Source organism: Balaenoptera physalus, assembly GCF_965194825.1.
Source record: "Balaenoptera physalus genome assembly, chromosome: 10".
In the NCBI taxonomy this organism is placed as follows: Eukaryota; Metazoa; Chordata; class Mammalia; order Artiodactyla; family Balaenopteridae; genus Balaenoptera; species Balaenoptera physalus.
This window is the reverse complement of record NC_138889.1, coordinates 66,536,618-66,552,457: the sequence shown is the minus strand read 5'-3', so window position 1 is coordinate 66,552,457 and position 15,840 is coordinate 66,536,618. Positions and strand designations below refer to the sequence as shown.

Below are 15,840 nucleotides of genomic sequence, written 5' to 3'. Positions count from 1 at the left end.
ATACAACCATTATTACTGTCTACTTTTTTTTTTAAATATATAAATGTATTTATTTATTTATTTTTAGCTGTGTTGGGTCTTCATTGCTGCGCATGGGCTTTCTCTAGTTGCGGGGAGCAGGGGCTACTCTTTGTTGTGGTGCGTGGGCTTCTCACTGCGGTGGCTTCTCTTTTTGCAGAGCACAGGCTCTAGGTGCACGGGCTCAGTAGTTGTGGTGCATGGGCTTAGTTGCTCCGTGGCATGTGGGATCTTCCCGGGCCAGGGCTCAAACCCTTGTCCCCTGCATTGGCAGGTGGATTCTTAACCACTGCGCCACCAGGGAAGTCCCCTACTGTCTACTTTTGAAAGACCCTTTTTATCACCCTAAAAAGAAACCCCATACACATTAGTAGTCACTCCCCATTCACCCTGCAACATCCCCAGCCCTTGGCAGCCATTAGTCTACTTTCTGTCTCTACCTATGCTCTTTTTACTGCATGATGCTGTTTAGTGGAGTATTCCCCCTTTTAATAAAACAACAGATTACATGAAGTCATATCTGTACTCACTCCCTCTGTCCTGCCTCTAGTGCTGTGTGAACTGGTGAGCTACTGGGTTGACCTGGGCGTGGCCCTGCAGTTTACCTAGAGAAAACTGCGCTGAACTTTGGGCCATTGTCCCACTTAGATCAAGTGGGCTGGGTTGTACAAAGAGTGGGATGGGTGGTGGAGGAAGGTTCTTGTTTCTTTACATTTGGTACCTGGTGGGCCCTGATCTCAGTAGGCAGCCTCCACACTGTAGGCTCTTACGTTTGCTCTCTGTAGGCCCTCATAGGCCTGGGGGGAAGGGCTCACCATGCTCTGTCTCATCCTGTTGTTTGCAGGATTTTTGAAGTGAAGCATCAGCACAGGAAGGTGGAAAACCAGATCAAAATGGCCAAGATGGTTCTGATGAACGAGCTGAACAAACAGGCCAATGGGCTTCTAGAGGAGCTGGAGGTATATGTGAGCAGATGGATGGGTTCTGTTCTCTCCCTGGGGCAGAAACCAGGCACATAGCAACCTTGTCTCAGGGCTCAGAGGTGCCTGGGCTACAATTCAGATGTGTGGTTTCCATAGCTCTCTGCTGCTCCCTGTATCCTAAAATGTCCAGTCTAATTTTGGGAAGTTGGCTCATTAAGGGCTAGAGAATCAGATCCAACTCCCATTAATGCTGTGGCAGTAAGGCAACTGCCTTCCTGGACTACTATGCAGGGTTATAGTGTTGAAAGAGACATGAAACAAGCTATGCCCAAGAGATGCAGACATTCATTCATTTCCTCATTCATTTATTAGCCATTCCATGTTTGTAGTATAAAATCTACCTACCCTCCCTCCCTCCCTCCATCCCTCAGCAGCCCATGTCCTCCTCTCAGGGGTGCAGTGTCATCTGATTCCATCTGTGTTTACACTGATACACACAGACCACCAGACTTCCCAGGCATGTGGCCTGCAGTCCAAGAACAGGATCAGGGACTCTGTCTTCTCTCTTCGTAACCAGGGCATTACTAACGAAAGGAAGCGGAAGCTGGAGCAGCAGTTACAGAGCATCATGGTTCTCAACCGTCAGTTTGAGCATGTGCAGAATTTCATTAATTGGGCTGTCTGCAGCAAAACCAGCATCCCTTTCCTTTTCAGCAAAGAGCTGGTAAGAAGAACTCCCACTCCTCAATCACTGGCTTTGGGTTAGTAAGTGAAAACCATCTTTGACCAAACCCCACAGTGCAAAGGACCCAGGTGCTGGAATAGACCTGCCTTCCTCCAAGCAACTCAGCTGGGAAGTTCTGTAGTTCTGTCTTAGGTCATGGATCCAGGCATTAATACTAGCAGTGTACTGAACATTCCATAGGAAGTTATTGGGTTTAAATGGGGCCTAAGAGGAAAGGAGGAGTTGAGGATGACATTGAAGTGTTGGGCTTGGGAGGGTGGTGATCCCCAGGAAAAGAAGCAAGAATTTTGAAGGATGTTGATGGGGTTTATATTTGGATATGTTGAAGCGAAGGTGCCTATAGGGCATCTAAAGGGAGCTGTCCCAAATCTGTTTTGATAGATGGGTCCGGAAGTCAGAAGAAGAGTCAGGGTTAGAGAGAGAGAGAGATGTGGGAGTCACTGGGATATCAGTGATATTGGAAGAGTGTGTGAAGGAAGAAGAGAAGAACAAATCTGGAGCCCAGGGAAATGCCGTCATTTTCACATACAGGAAGAAGATGAGTGAAAGAGATGAAAAGCAAGCATCAGAAGTGAGAGGAGAAATAGGAGAGTGTGGTGCACAGAAATTAACAGAGTTTCAAATTTTAAGTAATCAGTGTTATCATTGCTACATAGGTGAAAGGTCATGAGTAGTGAAGCGAAGCCTTGAGATCTGGGAATCAGGAGGTCCCTGGTAATCTTCTGAAAGACATTCCCGCAAAGTAGAAGGGTCAAAAGCTAGAATGAGGAAGCTGAGGATGGGAGGTGAGGAAGTAGAGACAGAAGTGAAAAGAAGGGAAATAAGAAGCTTGAGAAGGAGACAGGGTTGGGATACTTTTTTAAAGTAAGGAAGACATTTGCACATGTTTATTTGGGAGAAGTGGTTGAAGGTAGAAGAGATGTGTGGTAGAGGAAGCATACTGGAAGGGCAGAAAGAAGTGGGATCTAGAGTGAACTTGTTGACCTTAAACAAGAGGCACTCCTTTTCTCTGAGATGGGAGGACAGGAAGGTGTCAATATAATGTAGTTAAGTTTGGAGATAGGAGGGATACAAGTTTGAGGGAATTTGTCTTTTATGGTTTTTTTCACCCTCTGTGAAGTAGGAGGTGATAATGAGAGGGTTAGGCATTGGGTAAATGACATTGAAGAGAGAAGTAAAAATTTTAGATAGTCATTAAGGACCATGGAAGAGGAAGCTGACAAGATAGGAAGTGACAAGAAGAAGGACTGAAGGGTACCCCTGAGGGGAACGATCAGTGTAGCGACCCCCGATAACATGGCTTTGGGATGGCTGGATTGACCCAAGGGCAGACACTGGGGATGGGAAGGGAACTAGGGCACTAGTGACATTGTTACTGAAAATGATGGGATGCTGGGACGGCCCTATGGACTGCGGGAGCAGGGCTTGGGGAGTTCAGTGAGGCTGAAGAGCATGCTCAGAAAGAGTGAGAGCTGGTTATGATCAGGGGGTAGGTTGTTGGAGTTTAAGGTCTCATCGGTAGAATGGTTCTAGATGATGAAAATGGTCTAGATATGGTGACTGAACTGAAAAGAGAGGTGAAGATGATTTACATTAAAGAGATCAAGGAAGTAAGAGGCCAAGATGTTGATTAGGACATTGGTTAACTAGATGTTGGCAGGGTAGTTGGATACTTGCCAAAGTCCTAGATAAATGGGAGAGTTGGTGGTAGGAGATAGATGAAAGGGATGAGGGAGGAAGAGGGCAGTTGACTAGGATGTAATGGAGTTTTACAAGTGGATGGAAGGACAGCTATGGGGAACTCAGAGAATGTCTGCCCCCATTGGCTTTTCATGTGAGATTATGGTAGAATGAAAGGAACACTCTTGAGAGGCTGCCAGGCAAGTGATATTCTGAGGGAGAATTAGAATCATTTGAGGCCTGGAAGAGAGAAGAATGTAGGCTTTCCATAAGCCTCAGTAAGAAGAAGGGGATCAGTAGGGTTGGGGGAAAGCAGAGGAATGTGAAGATACTAAGGTGTAAGGAAATAAGCAAGCATATGGGGGAGGACCACAGGCTAAACAGCCATGGCTTTGGCCCTTCAACCTGTCCAGAGAGTGAGGGAGAGGGTGTTGTCATTCAGGCACAAGATGCCCAAAGAAATGACCTTTGGTGCTGCTGTCAGATTGTGTTTCAGATGCAGCGATTGCTGGAGACCAACTGTAACACAGACCCTGGTTCCCCTTGGAGTATCAGATTCACTTGGGAGCCTAACTTCTGGACCAAGCAGCTGGCTTCCCTTGGTGAGCCCAGGGCCTACTCTGTGGGCCTGTGCATGATTGCTAAGAACACATATAGACCATCTGCTTAGCTTACTGGGTAGATCAGCATATGCCCAAGAGAAAGCATTCCCTGAGACTGCCAGTGGTCATGGAGTCATTCAGCAAACCTTTTTCTGGGGGTGATGAGGGTAGGGTTGGGGTGTGGTTGGGGACAGTTGGTAGCTTAAATAGCAATGGCAATACCGGACTTTTGTAACAGGACCAGTTGAAATCTGAGCTTCCTATTCTGCATGAATGTCCCTGTTCCCTTGTTTTCATTGCTAGAAGAGGAGACAAGACAGTGGCCCTACTCTCCAGAATGCTGTATGGCAGTGCACGTGTGTGTGGGCACAAACAGAGATATTTCAGTGACACAGAGAGGAGACAGACAGACAATGTCACACGTGTCCTTTGGAGTTGAGATATAAGCAGATAATTCATGACCTTGTGCATTTTTCTTCCCTGCTGCAATAACTTGCTGGTATTCAGTCTTTAGGCAGAATGTAGACAACTTGAAGTTGTACCTGTGTTGACAACCTAATGGTAGGTTTGTTAAACTAATGGCCAACTGCTACCTTCATCTGGGCTGTTATTCTCAGTGAAAGTGTTTTGAACTTAACAGAGTGATAAATGATATATTTAGGTTTATTTTTTGCTTCCCTTACCATTTTGATTTAATTCAACAGACCTTTGGTGAGCACCTGCTCTGAGTCAGGCCCCACCCTGGCCACCAAGTGACCAAAGGTGAATAAAACACACCTCCTGCCCTCAAGACAATTGGTCTTCCCCTAAATAAGCCTCAGATGAGCTGAAGGAGCCGTTAGCCTGAAACAGCAATAGATATCATCTATTCATGCATGAGGGCCCAGGGGCCTCAGTCAGCAGCACTGGCGCCTGGCATTGACCCTGGTGTTAGAGCTTCCCCACTCTCTTCCATCCTACTGGCCCAACACACAGTTCCCCAGAACCATATTTGAAGACTTGCTCATTTGTCCTGGGGATGAATCTCCTTTGCCACTTTCCAGCACACTCCTTCTTCTCCCCCAGTGTTGATATTTTTTGGTCTGAGTCTCTCTTGGGCTATTCTGTTAAAAAAGAAGTAGGTGCTCTTTGAGGGAGCCCATGGTTTCTCTAGTGGGATACAAACAGAGTCAGGACTAAGCATCTGGTAAAAGCTGAGCTAATTTCTAAGTGTCCCAGGCCCCAAAAGCAGGTCTATATAGGTCCTATTGCTGGAAGCATTCTAGACTGAGTCTTGGGGATCAGGGGTTGAATTTCTTAATCTCTGCGTCTGGTACAAGTTTTTTTGAATGCTATCCTTCGGTCCCAGGAGTGGGAGGTAGTAGAGGGGGAACAGCTGCAGATTACCTTTGGAAACACTCTCTATTCTGAATTTTTAGGCTGTATAACTACTGAGGGTGGACAGCTGTCCCCGGCAGATACTCCTGCTTATGGAAGCTTACAGGGACCGTCATCTTTCTATCAAAGCCACCAGTCCCCAGGGGCTCAGCAGGAGACTCTCAGCCGTCCCTCACACAGGTTCCAGTCTCCAGCACTGTGTTCCTCATCTGTGTGCTGCTCCCATTGCTCCCCAGTCTCGCCCTCCCTCAAAGGCCAGGTCCCGCCACCCAGCATACACCCAGCCCACAGCTTTAGGCAGCCCTCTGAGATGGTGCCCCAACAGCTGAGGTCACTGCAGTGCTCCCCGCTGCTGCCCAGGGAAAAAGAACTGCCCTGCCGTCCTCATCCACCAAAGCTACTTCAACCCTGGCTGGAAACCCAGCCCCCTGCAGAGCAAGAGAGCACATCCCAGCGGCTGGGGCAGCAGCTGACTTCCCAGCCCGTGTGCATCGTCCCCCCGCAGGATGTTCAGCAAGGAGCCCACGCCCCGCCCGCCTTTCAGACACCCTCTGTCCAGGTGCAGTTGGGCCACCACCAGAAGCTGAAGCTCAGCCACTTCCAGCAGCAGCCGCCGCCGCCGCCCGCTCCGCCCCAGCAGCAGCCACCCCCACCTCTCCCTCCATCCCAGCATCTGGCTTCTAGTCAGCACGAGAGCCCTCCTGGGCCTGCCTGTTCCCAGAATGTGGACATAATGCACCACAAGTTTGAGCTGGAGGAAATGCAGAAGGACCTGGAGCTTCTCCTTCAGGCTCAACAGCCCAGCCTGCAGCTGAGTCAGACCAAATCGCCTCAGCATCTTCAGCAAACCATCGTGGGGCAGATCAACTACATTGTGAGGCAGCCGGCGCCCGTCCAGTCCCAGAGCCAGGAGGACACAGTGCAGGTGAGCCTCAGGGTGGCCTGGAACACATATTCTCCCTAGGACAGTGCAGGAAACACAGCCTCCCAATCACAGGGTGGCACAACAGCACAGTTTCTTCATTTTAGGGTGGCCTTGAACTCAGCCCTCACAATTCAAGACTGCGCCGGGCTCCACCTCCCATCTCCGGAAAGCTCCAGAGAACAGAGTACTTAGCCCCAACATAGATCTGGGCTTGATACTGTCCAGTGGCCTGGCTTAGTCCTGTCCTCCTGGGTGACACTAGGGACCTTGTCCATGAATGGAACTTCCTGAGCTGTGCTGGATTCTAGCTAGTGCCAGGGCAGAAGGGAGGCTGTCTCTTACCTTTGTAACCTCACTTGCCTTGCTGTAACTTGTGTATCCCAGACGGGGGGAAGGGCAGTGAGGATGTGCCCTACATGCTAGTGGGCAGCAACTTCATAACACTGAACAGATAGAGACTTAGAGTTTATTCCAAGCCTACTAAGCTAGGAATGTTTTATATACACTATGTCATTTGTCCTATCAACAATGTTATGGGGCTTCCCTGGTGGCGCAGTGGTTGAGAATCTGCCTGCCAATGCAGGGGACACGGGTTCGAGCCCTGGTCTGGGAAGATCCCACATGCCGCGGAGCAACTAGGCCCGTGAGCCGCAACTACTGAGCCTGCGCGTCTGGAGCCTGTGCTCCGCAACAAGAGAGGCCGCAATAGTGAGAGGCCCGCGCACCGCGATGAAGAGTGGCCTCCGCTTGCCACAACTAGAGAAAGCCCTCGCACAGAAACGACGACCCAACACAGCCATAAATAAATAAAAATAAAAAAAAAAATAAAAAAAAAACAATGTTATGTAGGCATTACCATCTGTTTTTCTAGGTGCAGAAGTGGAGGTCAGAGAGGGCAAGCAGTTTGCCTAGAGATCATAAATCGTTGAGTGGTAGAGCCAAGACTTGGATCCAGGCCTGCTGACTGAAATGCCACAGAGGAGGCCTTGTTCTCTCCCTAGGGGGATTATGAAGGCTGCTCCTCTCTTTTCTCAGCTAAAAGACAGTTGAAGAGGTGCAGTTTGTGTCTCTGGGATTTTTGCAGCACTCCACATCTTCATCCCTAACTCTTGCTTTTCTTTGTTCCCAGAGCTTCCTGTTCCAGCCCCTTCCTCCTCCCCTCTCACTTTTTTCATAGTGGTGTCTCCTTTAAACATGTAACCACATTTATATCTTCAAAGCAGCTCTACAGACTTTTACTTTATTACAAAATACAAGGCCTCACATTTATGCTTCAGCACTGACAGCTTCAGATCATGCTTCAAATGTCTTCCTCTGAGGCTCAGTTCCTTTGAGGGGATAGGGAATAATCCTTATGATGGCAGAGAAGGGTCTAGGGTTTATAGAGGACCATAAACTCTTTAAATATAAGTCAAAACTGTTATGATTGCTAAGGTGACTATGACAGAGTTAGCTCATAATTCTTGGTTTGTGTTCTATCCTAAGATTGTGATATTAGGAAGAATTTAGATAAGACTAACTTTCTTTCTAAAAAAATTTCAAGCAGTTCACAATGTGTAGGTGGTAACAATGGGCAGTGCAGGGTGGGCATTAGCCTTTGCTGCTGCTGCTACTCTTTGCGGTAAAACCCACCCAAGTTCTTATTTTCTTCTCCAGGCTACAGATGAGTCCCCAGCATCTGAAGGCCCAAAGCCAATTCTCCCTCTTGACAAGAATACTGCTGCTAACTTGCCCCAGGCATCTGGGGAAGAAACTCCTCACAGTGTTCCTCCACTGGACAGCGCCATCCAGCACTCCTCTCCGAATGTGGTGAGAAAGGTACTAACGGAGCCTGCTATCGCTGACCATACGGGACCCACTGCCAGTCAAGACCCCAGGGACCTGGATGAGGATGATTGGGTGGGGGGAGGAGTGTCCCTGTTCCATCCCTGGATGTTGCACAGCCCTGACTCATGCCTTCTGTCCTAATGAGTCTGCAAGGTCCTCCTCTACCCCATTTCCACCCACATACACTAAAAATGGGAGCAACTGAGCTTCATTTAGAGAGGAAGGAGAAAGGGAAAGAAAGCCAACTTACTGAACTCTCACTCTGTACCTAGAACTGTGCATGGTGCTTCACAGGGTGATTTCACTTAACCTTCCCAACAGTACTGTGAGGTGGGCACCCCAATTTTATAGCTAAGGAAACTGAGATCCAGGGTCCTACAGCTAGTACATAAGAGGGCTAAGGTTTATTTAAAATGAGAGTCCAAAGCCTGAACTTTCTCCTTTCTGCAATGAATGAAAATGGGGAAAATGTTTTATGTGGTCCCACAATCCAAAGTTTGTTGGCCTTAGAATTTGGATTAATGGAATTTATTGGGTGAGTGCTCTACAGGGATATCCTGCAGAGGTAGCTGAGCATCTAGGGGCACTGGGATCTCTTGGAGACAAGCTATTGGAGCCCTTCCTGTCCATCTACTTACCTGCTGGTGGAAGCGTTCATGGCAATAACCCAGAATCCCACGACTCCTCAGCTGTCCTACTCTCACCCCTGCCCTTCATCCCTACCCTGGTCATCCTCCTAGCTGGAACCTCAGTGCTGTGCCATGCCTTCCCATCAGCCCTCCATGTGTTCCTTGGCCCTGTTCCACTTATCCAATTGCCTTTTCTGGTCTAGTCCCCTCAACCTTCCTGGTACTTCCACTCAGCCCTGTACCTGAAGCTCAGTCAGCTATTCTGTATCCTTCCAGCCTGCACCCTCGGTCCTGCAGCATCCCTTAGGCTATACAACTCCAGTTCCACTAGTTGTTCTGTGTACCTACCCTTCATCATGTTTCTCCCAGCAGCACCATTGCCATATATGTCTTAGATCAGTCTAACTCAGTGATACTTGAGAAGAGAATTTTAAAAAGTAAGAGATGGCAAAAATGAAATGTTAACTTGGAAATCCCTTGAAGTCTGGGCAGGCCTCTGGTACTAATGGCTTTTTGTCTATGCCCTTCCTGCCCTATCCTTTTGAAAATTGTCTGGCCTAGAGGCCACAGAGATGCTGTAAATTGGTCCTTTGTGGCTCGTAGTGGTTTACATTCTTACACCTGGGATAGATACCTATCCATCCAGCCATCCATCTATCCACCCATTTATGTGTTCACTCAATGTTTAAAAAATATATGTTAACCTCCTATTATATGCCAAATGTTTTTCTAGGTGTCGGACACACATTGGTGAATAAGAGTCCCACACTGGAGCTTATATTCTAGTGGGAGAGATAGTTAAACAAGCAACAACAGTAAAGTATGATAAAGTGCTGTGATAGTCATTGGGGTGTATAGAAGGAGCGCCTAACTCTGGGAGAAGGAACTGTTCACAGACTTCCTAGAGGACATGGTTTTAAGCTGAGATTTGAAGGAGGAGAAGTTAGGCTGGTGAAGGAGGGATGGGGGAAAGGCTAGAATAAATAGTCAAAGGGAATGGCAAGTAGGAAGGTCCAGAAGTGAGAGAAAGCCTGGGGTACTTAGGGGGTTTCAGATGATTTGGCTCAGTAGGAACATGAGATGTACTGGGGAATGGGAGTGATTGAAACCAGAGTGGTTGGAAGGCCTTGTAAATTATGCTCTGGAGTTGGGATTCAGTCTTGGGGGTTGTGAGGCGTGAATGAAGGATTTCTAGTAAGGAGGGACATGGTTTGAATTAAATTTTAGAAAGGTCACTTTAGTTGTAGTAAGAGAGACCAAAATAGTACAGAGGAGAAATAGGAGAAGTTGAATGAAATCAGGTAATGATGGGAATGAAGAAGCAGCAAGGACTTCAAGAGATCAGATCACAGGAGCTTTTGGACTTGGAGTCTGATTGGCAATGGGAAGTGAGGGAAAGACAGTCCAAGGTGTGTCTTAGCTCACTGAGTTGCCATTCACCTGAGATGGGAGCATGGGAAGAAAAGCATATTTGCGGGGGAGGAAAAAGTTAAGTTTTGAATTGTTGGTGTTCTCCTGTGGAAGTTACATTATAGGATGAATGGAAGGCAGCTAGCTTTAGAGGTCAGTAGGAAGCATGGGCATTGCCAGCGCTCAACTGGTAGTGGGAGCCATGCTGAAAATGCTTCTGCCTATTTAATGAGTCTCAGTTCTGCTCCTCCACCCAGTACAGAGGAAAGGAGGTGAGCCACATGCAAGCATGGAGTCTGTGCTGTCTGTGTGGGTGGCCCACAGGGCGCTCTGAGCAGTGAGGAGAGGGGATGCTGCCCTCCTGTGTGGCTGCAGGGCGGCAGTGGGGTTAATGAAGATCCTAAGAGCTCTAACTTCTCATTCTGAGCTGCCCCTGGCCGTTAACCTGGGTTCATGCAGAGGTGTGGAGGGGCAAGTGGCCTGACATTTTTCAGATGTTTTGTAGGCTTCTTTGTGGCTTGGACTCCCAGAAAAAGGAACCTCAAGGTTGCTATCCTGGCCCAGAGGAACCTTTGGGTCTTGACTGAGAGAGGTACTGCTTATACACAAAGCTCCTGAAATAAGAAAAAGGGCTTTCTTTTTGAGGGAATTCATTGCCTTGAATCTGGGATCGGGCAGGGTGGGGGTATGAAGGTCAAGGTTACCAAACAACATTTTGAGCATCTTATCATTGATTGATAATACTTTGTATAGCATTTTCTACTTTTTTCATAGGTTTTTACATGGATTATTCCATTTTATCTCTTTGTTTATCCTAGCAATACTATGAGGAAGCCACTTTCTTACTCCCCTTTGAAAGATGTGGAAACTGAGACACAGAAAGGTTCAGTGATCACCTAAGAGTTACACAGCCAACTATTGGCAGTGTTAGGACCAGAGCACAGGTTCCTGCCTCAGCCCTGTGTTCAATGATTAGGTTAAATTGCCTCTCTCTGTGCACTGCAGTGGGAGAAGTAGGACTCCACGTGGCCTCTCACCTGCTGGATTTTCCTATCTTTATACTCTCTGAAGTAGCCTGAGGCCTTGCTGGGGAGAGGTCTTAGGACCCAGGCTGGTTTGGTCTTGGCTATCTTTACCTGGTAAAGGCATTTAGCTCCCAGCCCACTCCTCAGCCTGTACTGGCCTGTGAGTGCCAGGGGACGTCAGAAGTCTATCTGAGGCCACAGACGAGAGGAACCTGCGGCTCCAGGCACTGCTCTGTGTGTTCCACAGGGACCTATTCATGCTCGGAGCTGCTTTGTGTCACCACATGGAGGACTTTTGTTACAGCTGAGCAGCTGTGCACAAGTACCTAGGAGCTGGTACTAAATAAGCTGATGGTGAAAACAGATTGCTGCTGAAAATGAGAAGTGAAAGTTCTAGAATGGGTTTTCTAGCGGCTTGAGCTCTGCAGTCTCGGGAGCATTTTATCCCACCACCTTCGCTGCCTCCAGCAGGATGTTTTTGTATGAACTTGGACATTTGTTTGGCACTAGCTGTTGCCTAAGCTTCCTAATCTTGGTTCAGCCACTCTGAAGAAAGATGATGAAGAAAGACAACTCTGGAACAGAACCCCTTTAAATCCCAAGTGAAACTGGAAGCCATTTCGATGGCTTCATTTCATACTTCTTAACTAGTCAACTGCTGAAAAACACACACATTCCTTTCCTCAAAACAATCATGGAGTCAAGGCTGTACACATCACAGAGAGCCCTATCTGAACCCCAGTTCACTTGCAAGAGGGACCTCTTTTCTGCTCATAATGGGGCCCCAGATCTTCAACAAAGGACTTTGAGGCCACCAAGATGCTGCTCATGGCTTGAGAGGAGCCTTCGATGTATTTTCAGCAAATGATACAGAAGTAGTAGGCACTCCTGTGGTCCCGATTATTAAGAGTGATGCAGAAGAGTCAAGGATAATGACTCAGATGAATAGCGTTTATGCCATTATCAAAGCATTTTGATGCCTGAGCTCTTGATTTAATTCTTAAAACTCAGTGAGATTTACATTAACCTCTAGAGGAGGAAATTAAAGCCCAGAGATGGAAAGTGATTTGCTTAAATACATATTCCAAACCTTGACATAAGTGAATACTAGGCATCCCGCCTTCACAGTCTCTAAATACACTGCTACGGACCAGGTCATGGGTTCTCAACCTTAGCAACCGTCTTTTCCTCATAGTCTGCCACTGACAGCAGCTTTTCTCAGAATGTTCCCAGGGCTTGGTGAGGCTTTCTTAGGGCATAGCCTGTGTCCCAGTTAGCATGTGCAGAACTGTACAGAGATGTGCTCTGTCCTACAGAGCTAACACTCCCCAGGTCTGGCTCCCTGAATTTTGTACTCTCTAGGAAGCCTGTCTCCTTCATTCTAACCTGATTTTATTCACAGACCAAACCCAAGATCTTTGTCTAGGTCTCCTGGTTCATGTGAAAACAGGTTCTTGTTCCTAGGCCTTAAATTTCCTTAACCCAGACTGGGAAAAATACCTCTGGCCTAATTTTTCCTAGTCTCCAAAATTTGGGTTTTGAGGATTCTACTCATTCTGGCTTTCACTTCAGATTTACTGGAATCCACTTATTCTTTTCCTCTTCCTTCCACCTCAGACTCTGGGATCCTCTTTGCTTTTTCCATCTTCTTGTATCATCAGGGCACTGGGCAGTCTTCATTTCTTCTCTCTTCACCAGCCATGATTGTTTTCCCATTTGACTTTGGTCAGTTAACAGATATCAACATAGTTACATCTATAGCAATAGCCTTACTTCATACAAGAGTTTTTTGTTGAGCTGGAGGGGCACTCACCATCAGCAAGAGCAACTTTCCTATTAAAAATCAACTTGTGAAACCACTTGCAAGAAAAGTTAGTTCTCCCCTCAGCTATCTGATTCACCTGTGTCAAGATCTGCTGCTGTTAAACCAGTCTACTTAATCTGAAGCTGTTGAAATTCTCAAATATCCCAAGGATTTAATTCACAAATCTATTTACCTCCATCCTTGTCTCCTTATCTGTTTCCTTCAGCCAGGGTGAAGGCCTTCAGTATGTTTCCAAAACATGGCACATTGGTCTCTTCTTCTACTGTACATTTACATGGTGATGAGTTTTTGACAAGTTTAACTTCTAGAACAAAAACCTGAAAGCAGAAGTGAGCAGGCAAGGCTTCAGAGCAGCAGCAAGAACAGATGTCACAAACCTCACTCATTATATTCTATATGAGACTATAAGCCTGATCTAGTCAGCATTCTTGATCTAGCAAGCTTAGTTATATGGTTTTCTTTGGAAATTTTTAGTTTTCCTATATTATAGCAGTAAGCAGAGTAAAAGCAGGAAGTCAGGACTTCTATAATGGCAGCTAACAACAGGGGAGAAGACAAGAAACTTCACCTGGAAATGTGCCACGATGTGAAGTCATTCACTGAAAGGACAAGCTAATAAGCCCTACATTCCTAGAAGTTCCCTAAAGCACCAATGAACTACAGAACACCCCAGCAATAGAGTTTCATCGAAGTTCTTTTTTTTTTTTTTTTGTACCTGCTGTTTTCTTTTTTTAAATTTATTTATTTATTTATTTACTTATGGCTACGTTGGGTCTTCGTTTCTGTGCAAGGGCTTTCTCTAGTTGTGGCAAGTGGGGACCACTCTTCATCACGGTGCACGGGCCTCTCACTATTGTGGCCTCTCTTGTTGCGGAGCACAGGCTCCAGACGCGCAGGCTCAGTAATTGTGGCTCACGGGCCCAGTTGCTCCGCGGCATGTGGGATCTTCCCAGACCAGGGCTCGAACCCGTGTCCCCTGCATTGGCAGGCAGATTCTCAACCACTGCGCCACCAGGGAAGCCCCCATCAAAGTTCTTTTACATCACAAAGAAATGGTCTCGTTAGGCATCATGTGCTCTGTTTAGTAAGACAGGGTAGTGTGCAAAGCATTTTAGAAATACTCCCCTTCAAAATAATATTTTAAAGCTAACTGCATTTTGTTATCGAAAGAGGTATGTTTCAGATATCTGGAAAATTGACTTCTGTGGAACACCACCCTATCTGTGCTACTTTATCCCCAGCAATATTATCTTGCTGTAACAACCTGAAATTTGTATTAAACTCAGGGTATGTGCACCAAGTGTCTGTTTATTGACTTCTTAATCACATCATACTAGGGCACTAGCTTTCTACCTAATGGCACAAAACCAAGACCAGCCAGCAGATTTCTAAGGCTGGGCCCAGTCTTGGATTCCTTTATAAGCTTGGAAAATTTGGGTAATCACTCTGTGTCTCAGTTTCCCTTCCTGTTAAAATGAAAGAACAATGTTTTCTCTGAATTTTGACAACATCTTGTGGCAATCACTAGAATGGCAATATAGGCACATTGAACTACAGCAAAAGATCTGGGTGGTGAGAATGGGGAGAGGAAAGGCAGCAGGTAACAGAGCACAGATCAACAGGATTAGATGGGTAAAGGACTACATAGGTGACTAGGAGAAGAGGTTGAAGGTCATACAATTCAGACAGGTCACAGGTCAGGCAGGTGGCAAACAGATAAAGAGACAGAGATAAAGAGATAAGAGACAAGGAGAACAAAGGCACAGGGACATACAATTTGGGAGGAGAGAAAATTAGGGGCAAGTAAGGAGACACTAGGTCACGGAGGTAAGAGGGAGCTCCCTTCATACGTCAAAGATGACCTGAGCTGATTACCAGAGTATGTTTTTTGCATTTTTGACTTTTCTTCCTCCCTGAACTAGAAAATAGTTTATTTTTACTTGGAAACCTCAAAATACTTATTTTCCCTCATGAAATCTGAAGGTTTTATATGTGAAGATGAAGTCAAGGTGCCAGTTAAGCTTGGCGGTGTCAGTGATTGCCCTATACAGACTTTCCAGCTGGCCATACCCTTTCACCTTCTCTCATTTGACCTCTGAACAATCCTGGGTGTTGGAGAGGGCAGGTGGCGTCATCTCCATTGACATACGAGCTCCTCCTGTGTGTGAGGCACCAACTGTCAGACAACTTGGTCACATTCCCAAGTCCTTCTCCAACCCTAGTATGTTCTAAAGAAGACCTTTCCTTCCTTCCAGGCCCTAGAGACTCAGCCTGCTTTCCTGGCCCTGAAAGTTGGCCCTCCCCTTGCCCCTACTCACCTTGTAGCAGGGTAGAATGGAGGGTCTCAACTCCTCTCTTTCTTCCTGTACGTGAAATAAGGACCTTTTGTTTTAGTATTTTGTAGCTCTTCACTCCAGAGAGCCAGATGAAGTATCAAAAATAACTAACACACAGCATAATAGGTTCCAGAAATGCCACTGTATTTGCATAGCCTATAGATATGGGACTGGGGCCAGCTTCCTCATAGTACTCTCTCTGAGTCCCTTCTCAGAATTTCCCTATAGATGTTTCCCAGGTTCTTGTTACTGTTACCAGACCTTTGCACCACTTACTGATAGCCTTGGCCTCCTTGAGGTTGGCTGTAGATATGGACAGGAAAGAGACCAGTCTACTCTTCAGTATCTTAGGACATGTTACCGACCTCATGCTGTCTGCTAGGTGTTGTGGGAGCAGGTCCAGCAGGCCCAGCTCAGAATAAGCTGCAACAGAGTTTCCACATTCTTCCATGGCTCAGTCTGCATGCCCTCTCTTCCATCATTATACTAACTCACATTTCATGATGTGCAATAAGTGA

The 15,840-nt window shown here is 46.7% G+C and overlaps 1 protein-coding gene across 9 annotated transcripts in view; it reads left to right on the top strand.

Annotated features, from left to right (window-relative positions):
- The window catches only part of TRIM66 (tripartite motif containing 66), a 101,801-nt gene that overhangs the window by 37,139 nt on the left and 48,822 nt on the right, over positions 1–15,840 (top strand). For all 9 annotated transcript variants that reach the window (XR_014268198.1, XM_082478062.1, XM_082478059.1 and 6 more), the window contains 5 exons: positions 863–977; positions 1,519–1,665; positions 3,851–3,968; positions 5,387–6,270; positions 7,927–8,088. Coding sequence is in view for 8 of the 9 variants with exons in the window: in XM_082478062.1 (XP_082334188.1) it covers positions 863–977; positions 1,519–1,665; positions 3,851–3,968; positions 5,387–6,270; positions 7,927–8,088 (1,426 nt within the window). In the remaining variant the exon portion in view is untranslated. The remainder of the gene's footprint in view (positions 1–862; positions 978–1,518; positions 1,666–3,850; positions 3,969–5,386; positions 6,271–7,926; positions 8,089–15,840) is intronic.